Genomic DNA, 27,422 nt, shown 5'->3' on the forward strand with positions numbered 1-27,422 from the left:
CCCTCCCGAAGCTGCGCGCTCGGTCGAAGAGGACGACCTCCCCGATAGAGACGGTACCGTTCATCGGTCAAGGGTATACGGTAGCTGCGCTCCCCTGCTAGAACCTCCAAACAAGCTCAAGGTCCATTTGTAGGAGAACGTAGGGTAGTCAAGCTTCCAAGACTGCAGACACATCCAAGTGAGGCGCTGCATGGGGCAGTTTGCCATTGTTTTGTGCTCTGTATGCACATTCTGTGGGGGAAGGAGTGTGCATGCAGATTCTTTTATTTCACTGTATCACTTCCTCAATTCCTCACCCACCTACAAATCCATGAGCTACTCATGTCACACCTCACCCACCCCCCCCCCGTCATGTCCACCTCCCTCCCCCACCTCCCACCAGGTAAAACTGGAATCCTTGCAAATGTAAATGTATTTTTCACCTAGTTCTTCACCTGTGCAAGTGCTTGTCAGCCCACTTAAACAGCTAACAAAAGGGCTGGGTTTGTAAAGTATAAACTATTTTCAGCTTCTGCTGCCTTGAAAGCCGGGGACAAGGCTAAAGGGGTGACACAAGACACAGAACAACAGAACACGAACACAACAGAATAATTTCCCTTAGAAAGGGACCCACAACAATCTAGTTCAGCTGCCTGTCCTCCTGTTATGCATATTGCAATTCAGTCTGGCAGGCAGTTTCAGAGGAGCTGACAGCCAAGGAAGACTAAGCAATCAGTTTTACAGGGAGCTCACAGTGTATTGCAGAAATTACATGCTTACACTCAAACCATGTGGCCAGTGAATGTGCAGTGTCCCTCCAAGGTGGCTTGTTAAAAAAAAAAACCAAAACTAACCAACCCCAACTAAAAAAAACTCAACCAAACAAAAAACAAACTAAAGTGCTTTCATTAAAAACTGAATAAAAGAACAAGTCACTCAGTCAGTGGTTCCTCAAAGATAACTTTATTCTGGGCAGGACATTTGACACAGAAGGAATGAAACAAGCATTTAGAATGCTTCTGAACAAAAACACTGAATAAGCAAGAACCATTATTTCTCCACATCTCTGACAATTCCACCTCCTCCTTCCATATTAAGTTCTAAAATGTTCTTTCAGTACACATTTTCCTCCTCACATTATGGAACATCCTGCTCATATCAACAACCACATCAGATACAGGAACACCAAGAGAGTGGATTTTCTAGCTTTTTTTTCTTCTTGTTAACATCATGGCACTTACACACTGCTTTTTGGAAAATATGGATTACAGGGGTAAATGAATCCACTGTCAGACTCCTTTATTATTACATGTTATGCCTGAGAAAATGGAAACAGTACAATTCTAAAAACATTTTCCACAAAGATGCTAAATATTAAAGCACAAAGTAGTAGGTTACATGTCATAAATTCTCAGATATGCTGCTTGTCCAGATTTCAGTATATATATAAAGACCTCCATCTTTTCCATATCTGTATTGCACAGGGACAGCACAGTAAAATACATAAACTCAGCTCTATCCTGCTCAAAAAGAACTTTTCCAGCTTCAGTAAGAATGTGCTTGAGTAAAGGATACAGCCATTACATCTAGCTAATTTTCTGTCTCACTAAGTTAAAACTAGCTGTGATTCTCAATGTCAGGATTATTAGCTTTTTTTCCCAAAAATAAAAGGCTTTATCTTAGGAAAGTAGGAGATATATAAAAAAAGAAAATTATAACTTACTTTTCTAATCTTTTAACTGGACCAACTAAAGCCTGAATGCTATAGTCAAGAGAATCACAGATGGCCTGATAAATGTTCAGAGATTACAGGCCAGGTTCAGATTCATCCTGTGCTACTTAAATCTCACAGAGTTGTCCCCCTCCTAAGTAGACACTCAGGTATCTCCAGAATGTTAGTGTGCTCTCAAATGATACAGATTTCTTTTGGCATGATTTTCACTCACCAGGGGTGAGTCACCTCACAACAAAGGAGCTCACACTTAGTATGATGAATCCAAGCCTCAGCTGCCTGTTCTCATGACTTGTCTCCTTCCACTTGTAGGAACTAAGTGTACAGACCAGACTACTTGCATTGCCTACGTAGGTCTAGGGACACTGGGATAGGCTCAGGGTGTTCATTCTTGAGACAAATTACCTGGTGATAAAATAAATTAAATGATACGTTGACATAAATACAGGTATTTATTTCCAAGAGAAATAACTGTCTTTCCAGTTCTATGACAAATATACATATTTCCCTTTCCACTTACCCACAGACACCCATAAGTGTGCACTTCAGAAATCAAATGGCTGCTTTACTTTACTGCTAAGCATTGGCATCATTGCTGTGGAAGCAGTTAGGTATAGAGTTAGTACTTGCTATGCCCAGATAATAGGGCAGCAGGACACACAAGATGTCTTTGGAATGTGTAAGTCTTTCATGAACACTTTTGTTCTTTCTTTGTCTTGTACTGTCTCGCTGTGGGCTGAGCCTATAAAAGCAAACAGTGAGCAGTGCTCCCTGTGGTTCCCCCTGTAGCACTGAGCCAGCAGCCTGCCCTAGGGTACAGTTTTCTCAAAATCCCACACATTCACCATGGGAAGCACTGAAAAGGCCAGAATATGTTCTCAATCTTGACCACAGCAGCTGCCCCTTTTGTGTGCTGGCAGATCCCATGGAGAGGATCTCACTGACACAGAAACTATTCAATTCCTGTGAAATGGCTGGAAGCTGAGAAATGCACCTGCTCTGATCCCTTTAGGCTGGATTTAAGTCTCATAAATAAACTATTTTCCTGAGCTGATCACACAATGAGCTCAGTAAGATTAGTATTTCTGCACACTTCTGCAGGGAGGTGCATTTTCTCAGCACACTTCAGCTTTGGCAGCACTGCTCCAGAATGCAGCTATGGAAAGTCCTCTCCCACAGCATGGAACAGTTTTATCTTTCTTCTGTAGAAGGAGGTGCAGAACATATAAATGCTGATGGTGTTCTAAAAGAATCTTCTGCTGATGGCTGTACTCTGGCACTCCTTTCCAGAGTAGAACTAAACCAGATTATGGGGCTACTTCCTTTTCTCTATACCTTGATATAAATCATACTCTCACAAACTGAGTTAAACTGCTCTTCAAAGAACAGTTTTACCAATTTAAAATTTATCAATTTCAGTGAAATCAACCACAGTTTTACATTTTTTAACAAGACCACATAAGATCCCATTTTTTTCCTGTAGAGCCTCTGGGGCTAATTTATGGAAGCTGACATATTCTTCACATTGTAAAAGATGTATTGAGTGAAGAAGAACTGAGTATAAACATAAGTGAGGTTAGACCAACTCATTTCCTCTGGGTTGTTTTGGTTTTTCAAGTTTTTTTTTCCTTAAGTGATTTAGAACAATTGCGAAAATTAAGTCAGCTGCATAAATTTTGTTTCCTTAAACTATGTTGCTGGCATATCATTAATATTTTGTTACTCTGAAACCAGTTTTATTAGTGCTATTAATTTATTGTTAATATGTTCTTAATATATCTCCAGCTTTTACATTTGCAACAAAAGAAAATGATGAAACAGAATCTCTTTTTTCTCCTTAGAATTCATTAGACCATTTACATGAATTTAACAGAGGTAGGTCCACATTCTATTTCATTGTGAACAATGCCAAAGAACAACTTTTAAGCAGGAAAAAGTAAAGCTGTGTCAGAAAACGGATCTACAGAAGAGTATTTACCCTTCACCAAACAAGAGTAAGATATGGTAAATCTGAATAGCAGTCCAACAAAAAACCTTTCAAAGGCAAAAATAAATTAAAAAAAGGTGCCTCCCACTATCTTTTCGCAGCCTCTCAGTAACTGTGAAGGAGAGTTTACAGTGTTAAGTCACTCACTCACTCTGATGTCAGTACGAAGCAATGAGCATAGACAACAGAAGTGTGGCACTGAGACATGGCATCACTTGAAATTACACAGCCTCAATTAGCACATAAAACTTCAGAAAATGTCTAATGAATGCCCCTTCCTCAGTACTTCTTCACTGCAATATTGCACCACGTTTTTTTTTTAATCCACTTCTATAAAAAAAAGTTGAGTCTCATAAAAAATTTACATTTTTTAAAAGTTCATTATAAAAATTTACTGTATAAAAATGCCAAATACCCTAAGCCTTATATACAAAATGCATCACTTTTATGAAAATAACTGGACCCATGTATACAACAAAAACATTTTTATACAAAACGGTACAAGATTGCATTCAGATTAATGCAAAGTAGTAAAAACCCTCCAAAATGTCTCATTCATGTAAGATCTGCTCCTTTTCAATGCACAGGTATATAAAGCAGTATGCAATGTCCCACGTTGGACACCGTTTCGGGGATGCACGCAGTGCTCGGAGGGCACTCCCCAGGTCACCGGGGAGCGCCGTACTTGGCAGACCAGTCAACGCGGCCGTGGATGGGCTCCGCTGCCGGCGGCAGGGGCATCAACCGCGGCGAGCTCTTGGTGGGTGAGCTGAACGACGGCCACCCGAGAAGGGGCCTGACCGATGTCAGAGCTGCAAAATCTAAAGGACAAAACATTCTGTGATATTAAGGTTCAGTGAGAGCTGTCCACACTGAACAACAACTGGGTGCGGGTTCAGATCCTTACTTCTTCAGGAGGTAAGTCTCCTTTTTTAACAAAGTTTGCTGATGTGAAACAATAGTGGATCCAATCCCTAAAACCTTAGCAGACAAAGAGTATTGACATCACTGATTTGGCAAGTGTGAATTCTACACCAGCTCTCACAGCAATCTATAGGTACCATTGAAATAAGCTGTAGATAAACCCACATATTTAATAAACAAAAGTAAACACAAACCAAATCCTTCTCTATATGAAGTTCTGCAAGGTTACAAACAACACTTCTAGTCAGTCATATACTGACAAATAATATAAAGCAAAGATAGGTAGTTCAGTGCTGAATACATACAGCATTACTGGAGTACTGACCAAGGGATCAAGAGAACTTCAGTACTGGACTTACCAGGAGATGGGTCCACAACTGGTGCTAACTGAACCCTCTGCCCAGCAGAACCTACTTCCTTCTTCAGGAATGAAGGGACATAAGCATTTGTTAGACCACTTGATCCTATGGGCCCTGAAAGAAATGGCAAGGAACACCTGAACACAATGAATCTCCCATAATGGCAACAGGAGACAAAGGTATGCCCTGAAGGATCATTTTCAAGACCAAGCCTGATCATGGAATGATCAAAAAAAGAACTTAACTGAAGGCACTTGAAGTCCTATAGCTCCTATATAAACACCTGCATTCAGGAGAGCATCAGCATCAGACTGCATTAGAGATGAACGGAAAACATGTACAAATTGTACCTGTCAGAGTGAATGGCAATTCTCTCTGACATCTCAGCTTTTTCAAGGTTTCTCAAAGCTTTCAAAACTTAGCATTTCAATTGGAATTATCTTGCTTGACTTTCAGCAACTATGTGATAAGAATATATTGACTCATGTTTTCTATGTAGTGAGTCTGGGGCTTTGGTGCTACACAAAGTTCTTAGTGAAGCCTGTGAGAGCACAGCTTAAAAATGTGGTACAGATTCACATTTCAGATTTTGAAAGCCAGCTACAAAACTTGTCCCTAAGATGAGCAGGAACATATCTGACTCATCTGTAGGATAAGCCATAGAAATGGAACAAAACAGTCTAGAGTTGTTATAGCACAGAGGGGCACTAAACAAGATATCCTGCACAGAACAGGGCCATCACACATGTGCCTATGCTGTACTAGAGCAGTGGCAAAGCCTATTGTGGGAAATGATGGTAATAAACAAAAAAAAAAGAAAAATCTAATGACATCCTATGCTGCTACAAAAGAAGCAAAAACTTTTAAAAGAGTCAGGAAGGAGACGTGCTATGTTTGTAAAGGTTCTCATGTAGTTTAGCTATTTACAGTGTCCTCCCATCCTGAATCTTTAAAGAGTGATTTTCTGATTAAATTACATCCAAAACTTTAAGTTGTTGTTTTGGGTTTTTTTAACTTGATTTTCTAGAGGCCCAAAATGCTTCTTTGGGCCAAGATTCAACACAAACTTTGGCAATAAAACACTTTCAAAACAACATATGTAAAAGAATTATGGCACTGCAGAACTGTATCACATGAAAACATGAAGCCATGGTTTAGAGAGGAAATACATAGATACAATCTAAAAACATCAACGTGTTATTAACATGTTATATCTGATAAAAACTAATGTAAAAATCTGCAAATTAATTAGTTCAACTCAAACAGTGATTAAATACCTGAAATACCAAATGCCAAAAAAAAAAAAAAAACTGAAGAAGAAAGATTGAAGAGTTTTGCTTTTTGTTGGAATTTTTAAACTGTAATTACTACATTATTTTAAACATCATCAACTGAAAAACACAGTAATAGAATTTCTTTGCTTAATTCATGTAACAAGAGTGGTGTGTATGGCTGGTTCAATTTATACCAGCTTCCTCATGTAATTACAGTGATTTATGTACCAGGTGGACTAAAATAGATTGGAAACAAGAAGACATGACTTAAAAAAACTGAAGAGAGAAACTGAAAGCAGGAGGAAGAATTTCAGATTGAAGGGACCTAAGCTGTCCAGCCTTCTCTGCATGGGGTACTTCAGACTTGTGACGTTTCATTAGAAGAAATGACTATGTTTCAGTTTAAGGCAGTCTCCCACGAAGAGCACTCATAATTGATTTTAACACAAAGAACAGACAGGGTAAACAGGTGTCATCAGAACTGACGTTTTGGAAATGGACGACTCCAAAATACACTGCTGGGAAATTGCACAGACATCACTTACTATCATTCCTCAGAGTTTTAAGCACACCTTCTTACCTGAATTCATCCTGTTGGTAGCACTTCCTCCCAAACCAGAGGTTTTCCCAGACAAATCAGAACTGGGCCAGTGATTAGATGGAACAGACTCTTTGTTTGAAGTGGAGACTATGCTATTCCTGGTGCTTATTCCTATATTGCAAAAATGCAAAGATTACTCCACTAAAATCCCTGTTGCCACACAGGCCTGCATTCATTCCACCTAATGCACAATCTTAGAGCAGATGTCTGGTTCAATTTAGCCAAAACCTCTCCCCTCTCATAACTCTGAATCACTCTCCATCCTCTCATTATACAGGAATGCTGGAACTAGCCACAGGCCCTAATCCTGCAGACATCATAATGTAAGCAGCTCCACCAGCATCAATGGCTGCTTATATCACAGGAGAGGGTCCTTACATCAAGGCCACAAACACTCTCATGTCACAGAAAGTGAACCTTGCTATGTACATGAAATCTGTGCTTCCAATAAAAGCCTAACAGCAACAAGATAACTTGAGAGGCAATAATGGCAATTCCATTTCTCATAGTACTGTACTCTTTGTCTCTACTGAAACCTCAGATTATGCAAACAGTTTGCACTACAGTTCACATGACACCTATTATTTGTTTTTAATATAGCTCCCATATTTAAGCAGGGTACCTAACATTCAAGAATGCACTCACAATTCAGGATATGGCTAAAAGCAGTATTGGGATCAATATGTTTTACAATTTCCTCTAGTAAAACAAGTTTTAGCTACCAAAACTCTAAGTGAGACAATTTGAAGTCAATTATTATTTCAGGAAAAAAGACTGAGTTTGCTGTCACAATACCTTCAAATTTACTTAATTAATTTTGAAGAAGTAGTACTACAAATGAATAAAAATTATTAATAGAAATTATGAGAAATAGTATACTTATATTCATCTCATTTTAAATGCTGTCTGCCTCCTGTACTTCATCCTGCCTCAGCACTGGTGTCAGTACAGCACAGGTTATCATGAAGACAGGCATGTAATTCTATTCCCACTACTAGTTTGCCTGTTGTTCATGGTACTATACGCTTATGAGGTAAACACACGGCACTTTCTTTTCCAGTCCAGAAGACCAGTCTTATAATTTTTAGGGAGACAGGGAGTAGTCTGGCACATATACAGACGTTTTCTAATGCACTTCCAAGTATAAAAGTATCCATCAGGAGGAAGAAGTACCAACAGTCCTGTCCCCTTGTTTGTACTGCTAGACTACTAGAATGCAGTTTGTGTCGTGGCCATTTACACTACAAGCTCTTTCTGTCCTCGTGCTCTTTGAGCAGTAGCCCACCTCCACAAATTCAAAGGGTAAGAGCTAATGTACCAATGACTATTTCATACTCCTGTTGGAACTGCAGGAAGAAAAGGAAAGTATTTTACTAACCAGGTCGATACCTAGAATGGTTTAAGTAGTGCTGCTTTGCTGCAGAAACTCGCAATGTAGGAGTGTCCTGCCGCAAAAAGGTCGCATGGGAAGTTCGTGCACTGCTGCCAGAGGCTGCAGCATCCAAAGGCTTCAGGTCCAAAATGCTTTCAAATCTGTAACTGAAAAATTGGTATGTATAGTCCAATTCTTATAGCACATGCTTATTCACAGCTTTTTCAACTATACTCCATCTCCAGGAATAATTTCCTTGTAATGTGTTTGCTACACCATAAACACACAGGCAACAGGGAATATTATCAACCTGAAGTCATGCAAGTGCCCCTGAAAATCACATCTGTGCTTCTAGTTCCCTTATATACTGCTTTTAAAGTTAGCAAGTTTCTCTCTTCTGTATACCATCCATGGAAACTGCAGCTTAGACTTATCCAAAACAGTTTATATGCGTGGAATATGTCAAAATTGTTCACATATAAAATTGAAAGTATATATTCAACAATTAACTTTGGGAGACTTACACCAGTTATAATTTTCAGTGGGAAAAAAAAGAACATGAAATTGTTGAGATATACATTTCTAGATACAAAGAAAGCATGAAGAGTAACATTACTAAGAAAGAGGAAAACAGCAAAGAAATAGACCAAATAGCACATATACATAAAAAAACCCTTACCTACAAAGAGTTTCATCATTCTGCCTCTTCTTGTTTTTCAAGTCCATTCTCATGATGGAAGAGCTGAAATCAAGGTCTTCCAAATCATCCCAGTCTTCAGAACTCTTAACTGTCCTGGGAAGATGCCCCCATCTTCGCCTAGGTTTTGGTTTAAGTTCACCATTTGTATTCTCAGATCCAGCAGATGTTTTCTGTTACAAAGATTAAAAAGAAACAAACCTACATGCTTAGACCACAATCTAGGTGACAGGAACAGAGAGGACTTTTTTTTTCCTCTATCTCAAAGAGTAACAGTGATAGTAGAGCTGTAACAACACAATCTTTAACTTTCAATTAAACACCCTAAGAACACAATCTGTAGCCTGCTGACATTATTACATATCTTCTGCATTTTGTCCTGCAATAAAGCATCTTGAGTTTATACAGGAAGAAATTTATTGGGTCTCAATTGCAATTCTATTCATGTTCCAGTATGCATCTCCCAAACCATTACCTTATGCTCAATTTTTACTTCTAGACCCATGCTGGGAATATAAAACTGCATGAATGCTTATGTTTCCACAAGCCTGTGTCTAGACACCTAATTTTTTTTTCTCTTGCAGGACAGCACAGGCACAAATTTGTGTCTCTTCAGTCATTCAGACTCAGCAGTACATTTTGACTTTGTGTGACACTGGTCAGTACAGACTGCTTATGACTGACCCTGCAGCAGTAGCATTCACACTGTCTGCTCTCATCACCTACTTTATGAATCCAGTCTCCTCATTAGTAGACAGAAAGGGTACATTCTCATGCTGCAAGAAGGATCTGTTGGTTTCCATGTCCAGTTTGGAAGACCAAACTATTCTATTCCCAGTCAATAAACTGGATGCCTTAAATGGGTGAAGGCAATAGTCTCCCTCATTTCAATACTATTTAGCTTCATACTTTTCTCTCTGGCATCAATCCCATTAATATTTTGAACACTGTACATCCATTTTATTCATATGAAATCAGTGTAATCCTGTAAGTGGTGCAGGTGTAAAGGGTACCACAAAATGGCTCTAAAATGAGAAACTAACTTGCTTGTTTTAGAGCAACTGGATTTAGACTTCAAGAGAGAAACTTCCAGTTTCTAGCAGAAAGTTGGAACATTGGAACCATACTTTTGTTCCACTCACTGTCCTTTTAGTGAAGTACAAGCACCTTGAAAGAGAACAAGAAAAAGAAACACAAGGAAAGAAGCCAGGCACTATATCAGAAAGCTTATGTTATGCTAGATGGGTATTTACCTGCTGAGGAGCCTTATTGTGTAATGCAGGCAGAAGAACCTGGTTAGACTTGTCCTCCTGTGCATAGTTACTGTGCTCAGCCCCAGAGTTGCTTGTCTTACACGAGTACACCACATGCTGAGAAGACTGGCTTTGCTGAAAAGGCCTTGATGAAATTCGGGCATGAGGTTTCAGAGGGGGCTGCGCTGGAGGGACAGGCTTAATATGCAGAGACAATTTATTATGCAGGTCCTTTTGTTTTCCCAGTTCCTGAATGCCCAAGGCATGCCCAACCTGGAAGTATGAGTATCGAAGTGCCTGAAAAGTAATAAAGATGTTTGGCTTAGAAAACCAAAGTTTTTTATTTACCCCAGTCCTATGTGTCAGCATAAATTTAATTTCCTTTTTTCATGGGATAGGAAATAGTAGAAGACCCATCTCTCAACACTAGATTCCAGTGAGCACAATCCACTTCAAAAAAATGTTGCAATAGTAGAGAAATTTCAAGAGATACTGAGTTATCAAATCCTCTGTGGACTACTACAGAAGGAAAGGTTCTGCAGAATTAAGATAGTTAACCAGGTATATAGCAGCTAAAGGCATGTTTCATTACATGCTGTCTCTTCATATGTGTGTGTGTGAAACACATCCCCCTCATCATTACAGATTCAGCCAGCAAAACTCAATGACCCCAGATATATCGGCTCCATTCTCCATTTCTGAGACTGAATTAAGTGAAAGAAACACAACCCTTATGGAAATTAGCCTCTACCTTTTCTGACAAGTTAGTAAAGATAGTTACTAAAAGTACTTTTATCTGCCTTACAAGTAATTTGGAAGTTGTCAGTAAAGGCAATTAATATATCTTGCTGTTTCAGGCACACTCATCTTCCCTTCCCAAAGACTTCTTACTTCAAAACGCTTCTAAAAGCTCAGATTCCTCACTCTATTTGTACTTTATTGTAAAACATCTGTTAATGCTTTTAATACTGTTACAGTCCGTGGTTTTTTGTTCTTCATTACCTTTGAGAGTTCATAATCTATTTCACTTTTTAACTGTTTTCATTAAATTTCAAGATTTTAATTGCACTTTATACTGAAGGTCTAATTAAATCACAAAGGTTCAGCTATGGCCCTTGAAGTCAAGTGTCAAGAATCCCATCTGTTTTCCATAAAGGTGCCCTGCTCATTGTATTAGTTGAGTACTACCCAAAACCAGCAGCTACCACCACCTGTATGTGCAATACCGATGACCTGGGCAAGGCTTATGCACAGGATGTTGGAACATATCTGCAACGCACTTGAGCTGAGGCTGCCCAGCAAAAGCAAGCCTTACCCAGGCAACACTGGGCTGGAGGATCAGAGAGCAAGGTGGACTAACAGATGGCTGAAAGGTCAGTCCCAAAAGGTGGCAGTCAGTGCAACAAAGTTCTGGTTGGAGGCCAGGAAGTATCTGTGTCCCCAGAGGTCATTACTGGGCAAATACTGTTCCAACACCTCCATTAATGATGCTGCTGGTGGTGCAGAGTGCACCCTCAGCAAGTCTGCTGATGACACAAGTAGAAGGAGGGGCTGACACACTGGCTGGCAGTGCTGCCACCCAACAGGACTTTGGCAGGCTGATGAAATGGGCTGACAGGAACCTCACCAATTTAACCAGGATAAATACCAAGTCCCGGGAAGGAATACTCACATGCACCAGTCCATGCTGAGGTCAACCACCTGGAAAGCAGCTTTGCAGGGAAGGACCTGGTAGACACCAAGCCGAACATGGAACAGCTACCAAATACACCCTTGCTGCAAATAAGACTAAGTCCTGGGCTGCCTGAGCAGGAGTGTTGCCAGCAGGTCAAGAGCAGTGATCCTTCCCCTCTGTTCAGCACAGGTGAGGCTAAGCCTGGATTGCTGTGTCCATTTTTGGCCTCCCCAGAAAAAGAGATGGACACAGCAGAAAGAGTCCAGCAAAGGGCCACAAAGGTGATTAAGGGACTGGAGCATCTTGCATATGAGCAAAGACAGAGAACTGGGACTGTTCAGCCTGGAGAAGGTTCTTGAGGATCTTATCCAAGTATGCAAAAAGCAGAAGGGAAAGTGCAAAGGAGATTGACTGAGTCTCTTTTCAGGTGTGCCCAGTGACAATGGACACAAACTGAAACACAGGAAGCTCCTTCTGAATATCAAGAAACATTTTTTTACTCTGAGAGTAACTGAGTACTGGCACAGGCTGCCTAGGGCAAGGTGACTGAACCAGAGTCCAGTCATTCTGTGGCACACCACAATGAAAGAACAGCAGCTCAGCCTTCAGCCATACATCCTACCTTCACTCGGCTGCTATTCATAGTGACTGCATTACACTTAATTCAAGTGTATTTATACATTTGATTATTAAGCACATACCCCAAGCAGTTGATGTTTCATGCAAAAGATTAATTACTCTCCCTTAATTACCCTCCTTTGTCTTTCAAATTGTTCTTGGATTCTCCTCCCGTCTAAGAACTGCACCCCTGAACAACTGCTAAATGACTGTTCCCTGCTGTAAAAGAAAAAAATCACAAGCAGACAAAAAGAAAATAAAATCAAACCTGACTAGCTGTTGGCCTCTTTTTGGGGTCCCACTGCAGCATGTCTCTCATGAGCTGCACTGCTTCACTGCTAGCATTAGGGATGAGAGTTTTTAGGTTGTTCGGTACACACTGAGGCCAGCGAAAATTCATAGAAGCTGAAAGTTGGTAGCCTTCAGGCCAGTCATTCTGCAAGAATGAGATTTTCAAACACAAAAAAAGTTCAGCTGTAAAGTATCAGTCTCTAAGCACACTAGCACATATTCTACCTGAAACAGACCATGTCCAGCTTACTCTGGTCTTATATTGAAAATTTTACTATGAATCTTCACCCCAAACCTCTGGTAAGAGGTGAGTCTTGCTGTACATCTGACAAGAGTCAAGGGCACAAATGGAATGAGGAAGTAGGAATCTTGCCATGATCCCAGTTTTTAACCTCTTAAACCATAGGTTTTTATGCAATGTACAAGACAAAATTCAATTCCCACCTAATGAAATCACAGTCTAAGGACTTTGTTTGCTACGCAGGAGCCTATTTTTCCTCTTTATGTGTCAGGTATAGCATAATTACTGCACAGAAAGTTTTAATTTTGTTTACTGCATCTGAAATCAACAGCATAAATTAACAGTAAGGAGGAAAATGTATTATTTTTATGCTTACTGCTACTGTGCCATTGTGTACTGTAGAACAGCTGCAGGATTACTGCAGTCTGGAATATCACTTCAGTTACCTTTTTTGGCGTCCCTAAGACTTGGCAAATTTTGAATATAGTATCAATTTCACTGGCGCCTGGGAAGAGAGGCCTCAGCGTGTAAACTTCTGCCATTATGCACCCAACAGCCCAAATATCTATTGGAGAGCTATAGCAGGTGGATCTCAGAAGTACTTCAGGAGCCCTGTACCTGTAGAGGAAAGAAAGAAAAGGAAATCCCAACAATCAACACAATTCAAACATACATGAAATTGCTCACCTCTTCATTCTTTGCTATTAAGAGCAAACATTCTTTAAAAACCTCCTCTCCTCTCCTGTACACACTTTTTTCTTTTCTTGATTAAAACTACATAATCTGCTGTAAACTCTCTCACACCTTGCTGACACAGCAATCCTAGCACATTCCAACCTGCCTTACTACACTCCCGCTCTGCTCCAGGGCTGTTGCTATCTGTAAACTATCTTGCACTAACTGAAGCTTTTCAAATTATACCAAGCCTAAATAAAAGTTTCCTAATGAGGAGGCATCAAAAGTAGTACAACAGCCAGCACGAATTCAGTACTGTACTACTTTCAAGTGTTGATTGCAAGCTCCTACAATGTAAGTGAGCACTAGCACTTACCATCTTGTGGATACATAATCGGTGTAAGGAGGTCGAGATCGGATTTCTCGGGCTAAGCCAAAATCTGCAATTTTCACAAGTTCTGGTCCCATGCAAAGCAGGTTTTCAGGTTTCAAGTCCCTGTGAAAGAACCCTGAAATTCAAATGAAATAGTGATGTGGATTGCAATGTCACTCTTAGCTGCATCCTTTATTTTCCAACTGGATAGTTTCACTTTTCATCATTGAAGCTGGAATAGCACCACACAGGTATCAAAGTCCTATGTGATCAGCAGAGCTCATCAGTACAGTGTTGTTCACTTAGAACAGTGAAGTATACACAAGCTGGCTATCTTGTAACAATTCAGAGCATTTATTCAGACAGCTCTCTTTCATGTGACACTTCTCTAACATAAAAAAATTTCCACCATTTTAATGCTAGTTTCATTCTAACTGGAAACTGACCAATGAAGTTATCAATCAATTATATAAAATTTTATTTTAAACAGAATATAAATTTAAATGAGGAGGTTTTTTGCACTTCAAACTTTTTTTTTAATCTGAGAACACAATCGGCAAGCACTGAGCTACTCAACACCACATAAGGAGATCTCAGTGTATTTTTTTAGTGTTCCCTGCATGCAGCAAAAACTGATCATGAATGAATGCTTGGCAAGAGCTCTTTTAATACAAATGAGAGAAGAGGGCTGGTGTATCAGTGACTACTGTCTCTGAAATTTGCTTCCACCATTAGCCTTTCTTGCAAGTACCTGAACCACTGTTCCAAGACACAGCTCTCTCTGCAGTACCTAACTGAAGCTCTCAGCTCCTTTCCAAAGACTCCAATATACTTACTTTTTCCATGGCTTTGAATATGTTCCCACAGAAAATGGACTAAACATTGACATAGGATATTTCCACATTGTCCAGTATAACTAGATTAGCTTCTGTTCATTAGATTAATGCATAACAGCACTGAAGACATAGTGCTGTAGGTATCTACTAACCAGAAGACTGCATCCTTCCTAGGGATGTTCAGTTATTATTCTGGTGCCAGACTGAATTACTGCTTCTTTGTGAAAGGTACCAGGCAAATCAATCAAGGCTGTTCTTAGCATTTAGTACAATCACTTCTGTATTTTGCTGCACAGACATTCACCAACAGAATGTCTGTGAGGCAATTTATTTCATGACAAACTTGTAGATAGAGCAATCCGTTGTGTACTCAAATATAAAAAGATGCTTAAGAGTTTGGATGGACAAAGAATGTAAGAAGTTTACTTGACAAGCATTTCTATGCTACACAGGAGCAGAATAGAGAAAAGAGAGAGGGAAAAAAACGCTCATGTGATTTTTTCCAAAACTGGTGTGGAGCGAATCTTGGGATACTCATTCTTACTCTGTGAGCCACAATATCACCACAACCATCCTGCTGAGCTTGCCAAATATTTCCAGGTGTTCTTAACTACAGATTTGCAACACCTTGGCAGAAATACAAGTCTAGTGTGGTAGCAGGTCAGTGAGGAAGGCAGTTTTGACACAGAACTGTTCAGTCTCAACAAGCTATAGTAAGCTAAATAGCAATATAAGCTGTCCTGAAATGCTGCGATCCATTTGGCAATTCACTGAAAAAAGCTGGCTTAGATTTTTGCAAATCAAGCATAACATTTTTCTATACATATTTTTGTTTACATATGTATGTTTACATATTATGTATATTCACATATTATGTATGTCACCACAACAGACTGGAATTTATAGTTAGGTTTCAGATGAGTATCCAAGCCCCATTAGAAGAGTGAATAAAGTAATTAGCTGGAAAGTATTTTGCAAAACACAGTTAAATGTGTTCTTCAAGAGAACTGTAATGCTGGACCTTATAAGCATTTCACTTCCAGGACTCTGGCCACCGATGTCAGTTCTCTCTGATAACCCACAGAGCTGCCCAGCACCAGACCCCTCACTTTATCTAGTGGACAGAATTGCAGGGGTCAGCAAAAAACAGTGCGGAAGCTTTTGTTAAAATAAGATGTTTGTTTTGAGATTTTTTTATTAGTTAAGTGGGTCTTGTTAGTACTGGCTGGTACATCAGCTTTACCTTTTACCATTGTTATAAATATTAGTCAGAAGCCCATGGAACAAAAGCTGCTTGTCACTCAGACTTTATTACTTTAAATATATCTTATAGAAAATGTGTGTTTTATTCAGGTGTCTGTTAGTACCTGGAAAAAAGAGTAATTTCTTCTTTATTCTCAGTCTCAGGGGATCTTTAAATCTATCAAGAAATGTGTTCATTAATATCCAATGAGTTTGAGTGGCCAGCTGCCAGACTGAGAAAGTGGAAATCTACAAAAAAGGAACTGAGAAAACCTCCAGAATGAAGTATTAGGCAACTATAAAATACAGGTGTTTTCAATCATCTGAATCTCTCATACAGAGCCATTCTTTTGATCATTCCTTCTACTGAAGTTAGTAATGCAATTGCTTGTGTATTAATCAAAAAACTTACACAAACACTATCTGTCTTTAATTCAGAAGGTTTATAGCAAAAATGTAACCTACCATGCTTATGAATAAATGCAAGCCCTTGCAGGATCTGATACATAATATTCCTAACTGTAGACTCAGGGAACAGTTTGTTTCTGTGGAATAAAAAGGAAGAAATAAATATTAATTACTAAATTCATACATTAGCTTATGCTATCTAAAGAATCAAAGATTAAAGGTAGCAATGACAAATAAAACTGCTAGTCAGCTTTGCATATTTGCTTACCTTCTTTTCTTGTTACAGAAGAAATTCTTATTTCTTATTCTACAGTCCCTTTGCACAAAACTGGCAATTAACTACGAATTAAGGAAATAATTCACATTCTTAAAGGTCTGACTTACACAATGTTTAACAAGTCCATGGCCTAGCTAAACTGTAGAGTATGATGCAAAACATACTCTTAGAAACATCCTGGTTTTTTGTTTTTGTAAGAAGGTAGGATATCAAGCATTTCTGTGACTTCCCAAAGATAATTGGGTTCTGTTATAGACTTGAACAATTTCTCCAAAGTTCATTATTTCATATAATATATATCCATATATGTGCCAAATTTAATTACAGTTTTCTATCCCTGCACACACATTGTGTTTTTATGCTTAAAAAGGTATTTCATGTGGCATTCACATAGATATATTATAATTATAACCTTACTTTCTTAAATCAAGGAAGATTCTTGTCATCTGCCAGGCTCATACTATGGTCCACAGAGAGAAACAATTCAAAGCAGGAAATTTTGCCCTCACTTATCCTCTGGTGGATGTTATCATGGCCCAAAGGCTAAAATTAAGACTTTCTTAATGGTCCAGCAAATACCAAGCTACATTTTATTCAGAATGATGACAAATGAAACAAGCAGTCTTTGGTCATGTCAGTTCAAACAGCAAGGAAAAATAATTTCTGGAAGCAATCCAAAATTTGATACCTCCTGATTACTGTTCCAACTACTTTTTATTTACTCATTTATTTGAGGAAGCCATAAAAGAAGAGATGGTGATACCAATTTCTTATTAAAAAGCACCACTGGAGTACTTACATAGAAGTCAGAAGTTCTAGGTCCAAGGCCTCTTCAGTGTGAGGACTATTAAAACCCACAGTTCCTACCTCTCAAAAGAACACCCTACCACACTAATGTGGGATAAGGCACTGGAAACTCCCACTAGACTGGCTGGGATATGCTCAAAGGGGACAGTCACAGCTCCTGCTGCAGCCTGCAGCTTTAAGCTATAGTGATCCAAGCCTGAACAAATAATCCGAAGTCCTTTGAACAGTATCAGGGGTGTTAAAAGCACATTACACAAGTAATTAATTTATATCAGGAACAGGTGATGCTGTAACATACCTTTCTTTCATTAACTGATAAAGATTTTCCTTCATGTACTCAAACACAAAATACAGATGATCATTTTCCCTGATAACTTCTTTCAGCTTTACCACATTGGCATGGTTTAATTTCTTCAAAGACTAGAAACAGAAAATACAAACAGGATTTTACAAGGGTCTTAATATAGGGAAGGAGAAAAAAAAGCCAAACTTATTTCATTATTGCAGAAGGATTAACATCAAAAACTTTCTGGTGTCTTAAATAATCAGACAGCTCTGAGAACAAAGACCAGATCTCCAAGTATTACAACATGCATATACAGTCTGTACAGCAATTTAATGTGCTGGTCATTCAAAAGTCAGATATCTGCTGTCACTGTCAGCACCAAAACAACTGCATTTTCTCTGTAAGAGACTTCCTAATGGCAGAATTTACACTCTTCTTGCACCTGCACTGGCTACAGTCAGGTCCCCTGGAAAGTCTTCCTTGGTATTGTGGATTAACTTTTGCCGGCAGCTGAGCTTGTTCAGCCCCCCAAGTGGGATGGGAAAATAATCAGAAGGGCAGAAAGTGAGACAACTCACAGGCTGAGATACAGAGTTGAATGGGTAAAACAAAAGTCAAGCATGCAAACAAAGCAAACTAAGGAATTCAATCACTGCTTCCCAGGGACAGGCAGGTGTTCAGCCACCTCCATTACAGCAGGGCTCTATCACATGTAATGGTTCCTGGCGAATCAAATGCCATCGCTCTGAAGGTCTTGTGCTTCCTCCTCCTTTCCCCAGCTTTTATTGCTCAGCACAATGTTACTTGGCATGTCCCTTTGGTCAGCTGTCTTGGCTGTGTCCCCTCCCAGCCTTTAGCCCACCTTCAGCCTACTCACTGACAGGGAAGCATGAACAACAGAGAGGGCCTGAGGTTGCCAAAGCACTGCTCAACAATAACTAAAACGTACCTGTATTATCAAGACTGTTTTGGTCAGAAATGCAAAAATCAGACCCATAGAAGCTGCTACAAAGAAAACTAACTCTACCCTAGCTAAAACTACCAAACTTGGGTCTTCCTTCTGTTCTTAGATTTTCAGTGCATTCAATGTCCATTTTTACAGGGTACTGTAAGAAAAATGACCTAGGCATGTTTCTGCATGTTTTCAGTGCTGACCATAAATTAAGGAGGCCCCTAGAGCCCACCCTCCAAATTTTGTTGGCATCAGAATTTCATGCTGTAAGTCTGTCCCCAAGCCAACTACAGAGAAACAATTACATGTACAAAAGTTAATCCTGCACAAAGGGATGTGTTCTCAAGCTCTGAAAAACAAGCACCAATCAACTCCAGGTGTTGTGACAGGAGAGCTCTCACTCACACACTCCTCACTGCAGCTCTCTACAACTAAATAATTTTATAAGACACTCCCTTCTAATGCAGAGTCAGGAAACAGAACAGTAATGTCATATGCTACAGCTCACTTTGGGAGTAGTGTTTTGACACAAGAGTTGTAAGGAATTTGATGTGACAGTGATCACCTAATTTTAAGTCAACCACTGAACAAAACAAGTACCTTAACCTCTCGAAGGTTCATGCACTCCTCCCAGGAATAAAATTTCCTCTTCATTCTACAAAAGTAGAGGGAAAAAGAATGACTAATGCATTGAAAACATCAGCTGTTCTTAGAACCAAAAGCCTCACTGCATATTAACAATTCAGTTCTTCCATCAGAATTTAAGACACTAGCTCATTTGTCAAAAAACTTTACATCTCTAGACAAGGTATAGTCAAGTTGATTTACTAGAATACACACTCAAATAGAATTACAGTCAAATTAACAGTTACTATTACACAGGACTGCATTTTTCTGTATATAAACCTTGCTGAAAATAATTCAGAGCCTTCAACAGGCCCAGGCATGCTATTTTTCTTTCTGATATAACAATGTGGTAGAATAGAGTCTAACTGTGAAAAGAACAAGGATAGTTTTGACAGTTTTGACACAAATCAAATGAAGATCCAATCACTTCACTGGATCTCCAATTTTATCATATTCTCCTTGCTCCTCTTCTCTATTTTTGATTTCTCTGTGATTTTAGTATTTGGCTGTATTTCCACATTTTCCTTTGTCCACTATTCCCCATGTTTCTACTTCCCTTGCAAGGTGCATCTATCATGCCAACTGCTTTTCAAATTCTGCTTTCCCCTTCAAGTTTATAAGCAACTCTGCTTCAACAGAAACAAAGTGTGTGGAAGTTTTCTCCCAAGCCAGACTGTAACTCTGAACACAATATTTGTGTGTAATGTATGGTCCTGTATGTTCATACAGATTTTGATTACCACTCAGTTCTTTAAGATGTAACTCTATGCTTTAGGACCAAAAGGATGAAGACTCACACATACATGCACACAGAAGATCACAGATTAAAACTCACAAAAATACTCAACTGTGTAGAGTCTGGATTTCAGAGGGAGTTGAGCACTCTCTGAAGATCTGAGCCTTTGCCTTTAATGATAATTCAGTATTACTTATTATTGCAGCAAGTTTCCTGTTTGAGATGGGCTCTCACAATTAGAGTAAGAACTACAAGCCCTTCATGCCATTAAGGGGTCTGGATTTTTTTTCAGCAGAGTTTTTGCAGTTACTGTCTCGTGTACTCAGTTACCGGGCCACTTGTGTTTTCAACAAAGGATCAGCATTAACACCTAAGTGAGAGAATACTTCTGATTTGTTCTGATTTTTCTGAGTTTTTCCCATACTGCAAACTGAAAATTAAAGCAAGACCTTCTAAGCAAGGTCTGATACAGGCAAAATACCCTTAGCAGAGGGGATTTAGAAAGTTGATAAAGCCAGCTATTGGCTGCTCATACAAAACAGCATTGTACTAAAAGCTCTTTTGACAAGTCTGTCCCTTGCATTGGTCAGTATTTCAGGAAGGTGCCTGCAATGCTTTACAGCTGTCTCTTACCAAAGCTAGGACAAATAAGCCATTTAAAAATTAAAGTCACTACTGAAGCAGAACAGAAAAATCAAGTGTATTTCTCAAGGGATTTCAAGAAAATCTTAAGTTGAAAAGACCATTATGTCATAGCATAAAAGATACAGATAATGGGCAATGAGATCAGTTGTGTTAATTATCACTGCAGTACTAATATTGCATTGAAAATTAGACTACAAAATATATGTTTCATGTATGCAGCAGCAAAAGGGCTGTAGATTCCAAAGCAGCACTGCAGAATACTTTAAGTAATATGTAAAACTCGTTTGCACATAGCAGCAGTGTGCTGTTACACAATAAGCCTATATATCTCACCCTCTTTATCTCCTGCTGAGGCTTTGCAGGATACAAGGCACTTTTCCATGCTGCCCAAATACAACTCCACACTAAAAAGCTGCACGGAATGTGAAGTACTCAAACCAGCATGACCAAGTTGATGCAGACCTAGAAAGGAAAAACCTGGACTATGCATTATTAAGTAATGTATGAGAACACTTACTTTTTAATGGCTATTAGCTCTCCAGATTCAATGCTTCTCCCTAGGAGAACAGAGCCGTAGGTCCCATCACCAAGCTGTCTGATAGTTTTGTACCTATTCATGATGAGGGTACTTCAGCTGCAAGCGCATTTCAGTCCTCGGCGTTTCCTGTGGTTTTTCTCCTCCAAGTGTAACCAGTTCTTTCTGTGGCAGCATAAATACAGAGCACTCAGGACAGTGTGAACAGTTGCAGGAATCATGTTTTCAAGATTTAGCCTTCGGTCTGAAAGCACAGAACATAATCCATTTGATTTCTGTACCCTTCTGAGATTGCTTGTTTGCAGACTCCACTCTCCTCCAAGGGAACAGTCCCTGGCAGCCATACACAAACACTTGTCCTGGAGCCTCACCAGAAAGGGCCAGCCTGTATCTGGATGTAACTGGGTATAATCCCCAAAGCCAGTCCCAAGCTAAAGCTAAAGGTACCTTACAGAAAGCTTGCAGGGAGCCCTAAAGGGAGACACTACTGCTAAAGTCACAGGATAAAGTCTCATGGCCTGGACAAAATCATCTGCTAGCAGAAAAAATTAAGCTTTACAATACAATAGGACGGGATCTGTCCTAGCCAGATTTTTAGGTGTGTAAGTCATCACCTTACAAGTCACACTGCCATCAGCTACACCAATATTCTGAATTTCCATATGGTCCTATGTGAGAGAGCATAGCCATATGCATTCCTTTAAACAAAGTGTGCAGAGGAAGAATATTACATTCATGTCAGGTAAGACCAAATGTATTTTACTACAGTAACTCTAAGCATGAATCAGTCTCTAGAAGTAGTGGCATCACCAGATTATCTACCAAATCTTTTGTTGTGACACTGCATAAACAAAAAAAAACCCCATAGAACAGTTTGAATTGGAAGGCACCTTAAAAATCATCTAGTTCCAACCCCTGTGCCATGGGCTGAGACTCCTTCCCATACCCAGGTGCTCAAAGCCTGACCCAGTCTGGCCTTGAATCCTTCCAGGGATAGGGCATCCACAGAATCTCTGCTGGATAATAAAGCAAAAAACTTCTTGTTTCTAGTTTAATGTAATTGTTGCTGGTATTTCCTCCACCATAGCTTAGAAAAAATGGAATCTATTCTATGTCAACTAATCATATATTTGAAATAAAATTCCCCTGCAATGAAGGTTTGGTCACTTGCATTATCTTATTCTTCACCCCTTAAAAAGACAATACTCATGACTTGTGACTTTTGCCTTCTGTAATGTGTATTTTAACTACATTTTCTTTTTTTTTTTTTTTTCTGTAGTAGCCTTGTATCTTCCTTATTTCACAAAGTTGTGTTATGATTTTAGAGGTAATGGGATTATGTTACTGGAACTCTGAACTGACATCAATGCAGAGCCACAATCCTGTAGATGCAAGATGTTGTGAACATCCTTTATTTTCCATCTTCTAAGCCTACTAGCCCCACTACTACTGATACAGGAATGAAGACCAGGAAATCTGAAGTTAGAAGACCTTTTGACAATCTACCCATTGTGCAGCACGTCTCTAAATCTATCTCAGACACCGGTCAGTGTCTCAGACAGGCAGGAGGAACTGCCCTGTAGCAGTATCTGTTTCTTTCCACACACTCACTACTACAGAGACCCAGGACTGAGCACCTTACATTAGAGACCTAACCCCGCATTTTGTACTACTTGCCAAGGAAGACAGAGCCTGTCCCTAACAACAGCAGTTTCAAGTACCAGTTCCTTTTTGGCTGGTTTTCAGACTGTGCACCTGAATAGCACAAAGCTATGTTCAGTTAAAAAGCTTTAACCTGCTTACTCCAACTGGTCAGTGACTGGATGGCAGCTCAAAAGCCTTTGTTCAGATCCCTGGCAACAAGATTCCAAACAATGACACCATCTTGCATGTTCTCCTAGTCTGAAAACCTAAAATGTACTAATATCCAAACAATTTTATACAGTAATTTCAAATCATCACAGTTGGGACTTGTGGACTCTTCTGCACACACTGCCCTGATGATACAGTTCTGAAACTGTGATCCTAACAGCTGTGATGTCTTAAAATTCAGACTGCTATGCTGTCCCTGATTTACCATTCACATATCCCTTTCAGGGAACTGTGACTGAAGAGTAGAGGAGCACCCTTGCCTCATATTTGAGAACCACAGCAAAACTAAAGATGTTTAACACTACTAGCAATAATCACCAATGGCTGGATAGATTGTTTGATGTCTCTTGAACAGATGCAAGTGGTGAACCTAACTATTTATTTATTACTGAGGATACTAATTAAGGGCCTCTCCTTCCCACAGCCACCAATTTTCAAAAAGACTTGTATGAAATTATCTTTGAAATTGTCAAATGTGACCAAAACAGACTAACTGAAATATTTTTGAAGAACAAAAGTGAGAAAAAAAACCCAAAACAAAAACCAAACAAATCAACAAAAAAACCCAAACATACAAAAACAAACTCCCCAAAACAACAAAACCTCCTAAATCCAAAACCAAACAAAAAACCAAAACACAAGAAAACCAACCCCCACCCAAATGAAACAATACCCCAAAAAACAAACAAAAAACCCCCAAACCCCAACCAACCAAAAAACCCCCCCAAAATAAACAAACAAACAAAAAACTCCAAGGAAACCAAAAACAACAACAAAACCCCCAAATCAGTCAGAAAACACTTATTTCAATGAGGAATTAATGCTAAAAAACATGCCAGGATGCACAGAAATTAACCTGGCTCCCCTGGAAGCACAAATCCACCTGTGTGAAAACCCACTGACAAAGCCTGAATGAAGTCTTTGCTGGTTAACTCAATCAGCACCATTTCTTGTTAATAGTGAGGTTGTTTTAAAATCTACTTTACTTGGCCTTCAGACTGTTTCACCCGAGCCCCACTGAAATAACTGAAAAGAGCATGAGTCTCCAACAAGCAGTCTGCAGAGCTACAACACGTATCATCTAATCTAAAAATACAATCTACACAAATTCGCACCACCAGAGAATGTAAATATAAACTGCAAAAATAATTTAAAACAAAAAGTGTGTTGATACTACAGAGTAAAATGTAAACCCCTTATTTCCACCGTGTTGTAACTCCGAGTTACCTCACCTATACTTTTATTCCCTTAGAAATCGAACAGCAAAACGCCTTTAACAGCAAGTCTAATTCAATATATCGAGAATGCTTTTTAACTAAGTACAACTCAAACCTACTGTTGTCGCTTATGAACCCTTTAAATACGTATTCACTCCAGTCTGAAGTGCTGAAGCACCGAGAACTGAAAGCGAAACTGGCTCACTGTGCCACAGCCGAGAAACGCAGACAGTAAACAAACAGCATGTGCCTTTCTAAACTCGTCCTGCGCCGTAGCAATTACTCGAAGGTACTGCAAGCAGGCAGCAGTGAGAAAGGCGCGGTTCAAAGCCTTTGGCGCGGTCCCCGCGTTTGTCACGGAGAGCTCCGGGGGTGCCCCATGAGCCGCACACTCAGGCAGGGACAGATGAGCGATGGCGGGTCCGCCGCTCAGGCCAGCTCCCGGCTCCTGCCCGGCCTCCGCTGCGGCGGCGCCCGACCCCCAGCCCCGGTACACTCGAGTGCCCCCGTTCCTCGCCGTACGGGACCGCGGGTCCCCCGGCCCGCCGTGCCCGTGCCCGGCAGGACTCACCGCGGACGCGTGTCCCCGCTGGGGCCCGGCCTGCGGACAGGCCCGGAATGGCGGCGCCGCCGCCCCGCGGAGCAGCTGCGGCCCAGAGCGGCCCCGGCCCGGCCCCCGCGTCCCCGGCCCGCCGGGGCTCCCTGCGGGGGGACAGCGCCCCACGACTGCGGCCGGGGAGCCGCCGGGCCCCTCGCAGAGGGGGCGCTGAGCTGGGTGTTAACGAGAAAGAAACAAACAAACCATCTCTGGAGCATCCCTCTTAGGAGAGACTACGGGAGCTCAGCCTGTTCAGCCTGGAGAGGACTGGGAGGGGATTTCGTTGATGCGTCGACGTATCTCAGAGGTGGTGCCAAGAAAGATGGTGCCAGACTCTTTTCAGTGGTGCTCAGTGACAAGAGAAGGAGCAATACCCATAAACTGAAACACATGAGGTTCCATTAACCGTGAGGAAGAACTTCTTTCCATTGAGGGTGGCAGAGAACTGGGACAGGCTGCACAGGGAAGGCACAGAGTCCCTCTCCGGAGACAGTGAAAAGCCACCCTGGATGTGTTCCTGTGTAACCAGCTCTAGGTGACCCTGTCTTGGTAGAGGGGTTGGTCTAGATGACTTGCACAGGACCTTACCAACCCTAACAGTTCTGTGATCCTTGTGAAAACAAAACCCAGCCGAGCAAACACAAACCCCACACTGATGGGTGTCTCACATCTCAGAGAGGAGTTTAAACAACAAAACTAGAATGCAGAAATACCAAACTGTGAGCAAATGGGAAGAATATTGACATTTTAAGGGGGGCCTGTGCCTTCCTCACCCAAGCACCAGCAGCTCACCCTGGCTCTGACAGGATCAGCTTAAGACATAACGGGAAGAGCAGTAAAAGGAAAACAAGGAACAAAAATTTGATCTAAAACAATTGATTATCAAGACTGTAACAGTGATTCAGGAAATATCAGCTTCTTTTTACACTTCATCCCTTAGGTTTAAAAAGTAAAGCATATAGAGTTAATTCCCAGGGTTTGGAAAGACAGGATGAGCTAGTGCTGTAATTCAGGAGTACAGTGTAGGACATGTCGTTCAGTGCTAAAACAGGTATGGGGAAAAACAAAGCCCTGGGTGCCTCCCCCACCCCACCTAGTCAGAGGCTAATCTTTATATTTACAGGAATATATCATAAAGACTCAAATTCCCTTCAACAGACAGACATGATTCTCAGTGAAGCCAGGAGGAGCAGTGTTCACTTACATGAGATTTCTGCTTAAGCCACCCATATTACAGCCCACGTGCACAATCACGTATTAGCACTCAGCCCTGCGACAGCCACAGGACAGCCACAGTTTTTCTGTTGTTACAGGCAAGGCTTTTGCATTCCCAATAGAATAATAGAATTATTTGGATTTGAAGTGACCTTAAATATCATCTAGTTTCAACCTCCCTGCCATGGGCAGGGACACCTTTGCCTACACCAGGTTGCTCAGACCCTCACCCAAACTGGCCTTGAACACTGCCGGGGATGGGGGATCCACAGCTTCTCAGGACAACCTGCGCCAGCGCCTCACCGCCCTCACAGTGAAGGACTTTTTACTAAAATGTAACGTTTAGTATCTAAGCAGAGGCACACCCAGTAGGAGAAAATCAGCCTTGACTCCAAACGAGCAGCAGCACTATTGATAACCAGCTGTAGCCACGAGCACCCCATCTCCAATCCTCAGGTGGCCATGCCGCGTCATCCCCCCTGCTCGCACAGCCCACAGCAGCACCCAGCGCCCCGCTCCGCACCAGCCCCGGCTGCCCGGCCAGGGATCGCCGCCCGGCCTTGTCACAGCCCCCTTGCCTCTCACTGTCTCCTCTGCACAGAGCAGCGCTACGGTCACCTGGATCGGAAAGCCAGTGCCGATGCCGGCTCCCAGAGCCCTTGCAGCCCCATTTCCCGGGCCCGCTGCCCAAGCCTGAGCGCTCACCTGCCCCTCCAGAGAAGACACACGCCTCCTCATCCTCCTCCTGAAAACGCTCAGGGCAGTAGACATGCACAAAGGTTCACAGATCCATACACGTGGTTTTCTTCTAGTACAAAAAGACTGTGATATGCTTTTATACAAATAGGTTTCGTCCAAATTTCAGTTTTAGAAAACCTGACAAGGCGTGTACTGACAGCAGGTGATAACTGTGCTCACTGAACTGGACGGGCAAATTACCACGGCCACGAGATTCAATGGCCTCGGCACCGCTGTTATCTCCACAGTGCGGCACCGAGCGCTATCCCGTTACCTGGTCGGCAATTTGCCTGTGCCAAGCTCCCGGCCTGACCGCAGTCGCAGCGGAAATCGCGGCTCACGGACATCGCCGCTTCACCTCGGCTCCCACTCCTGGGATC

The 27,422-nt window shown here is 40.9% G+C and overlaps 1 protein-coding gene across 9 annotated transcripts; it reads right to left on the reverse strand.

The window, feature by feature from the left end:
* Window positions 1-931: 931 nt before the first annotated feature.
* On the reverse strand, window positions 932-27,392 carry CILK1 (ciliogenesis associated kinase 1). 9 transcript variants are annotated; one of them, XM_059467906.1, is made up of 15 exons: window positions 27,317-27,392; window positions 27,010-27,126; window positions 21,385-21,567; window positions 19,460-19,514; window positions 17,920-18,041; window positions 16,595-16,674; window positions 14,055-14,187; window positions 13,450-13,621; window positions 12,740-12,907; window positions 10,179-10,475; window positions 8,908-9,098; window positions 8,235-8,395; window positions 6,836-6,967; window positions 4,982-5,095; window positions 932-4,519 (listed from the first exon to the last, which is right to left on the reverse strand). In XM_059467906.1, exons 3-15 carry the CDS (start codon window positions 21,483-21,485, stop codon window positions 4,365-4,367), a joined length of 1,881 nt encoding a protein of 626 aa, XP_059323889.1. In that variant the 5' UTR covers window positions 21,486-21,567; window positions 27,010-27,126; window positions 27,317-27,392; the 3' UTR covers window positions 932-4,364. The 9 variants fall into 9 exon arrangements, with proteins under 9 accessions (XP_059323889.1, XP_059323887.1, XP_059323886.1 ...); XM_059467904.1 differs by lacking the exons at window positions 27,010-27,126; window positions 27,317-27,392 and adding an exon at window positions 25,294-25,342; XM_059467903.1 differs by lacking the exons at window positions 27,010-27,126; window positions 27,317-27,392 and adding an exon at window positions 25,294-25,341 and having other exon boundaries at window positions 21,385-21,646.
* Window positions 27,393-27,422: the final 30 nt, after the last annotated feature.

Source organism: Ammospiza nelsoni, chromosome 3 (genome assembly GCF_027579445.1).
Source record: "Ammospiza nelsoni isolate bAmmNel1 chromosome 3, bAmmNel1.pri, whole genome shotgun sequence".
NCBI classification, from domain to species: domain Eukaryota; kingdom Metazoa; phylum Chordata; class Aves; order Passeriformes; family Passerellidae; genus Ammospiza; species Ammospiza nelsoni.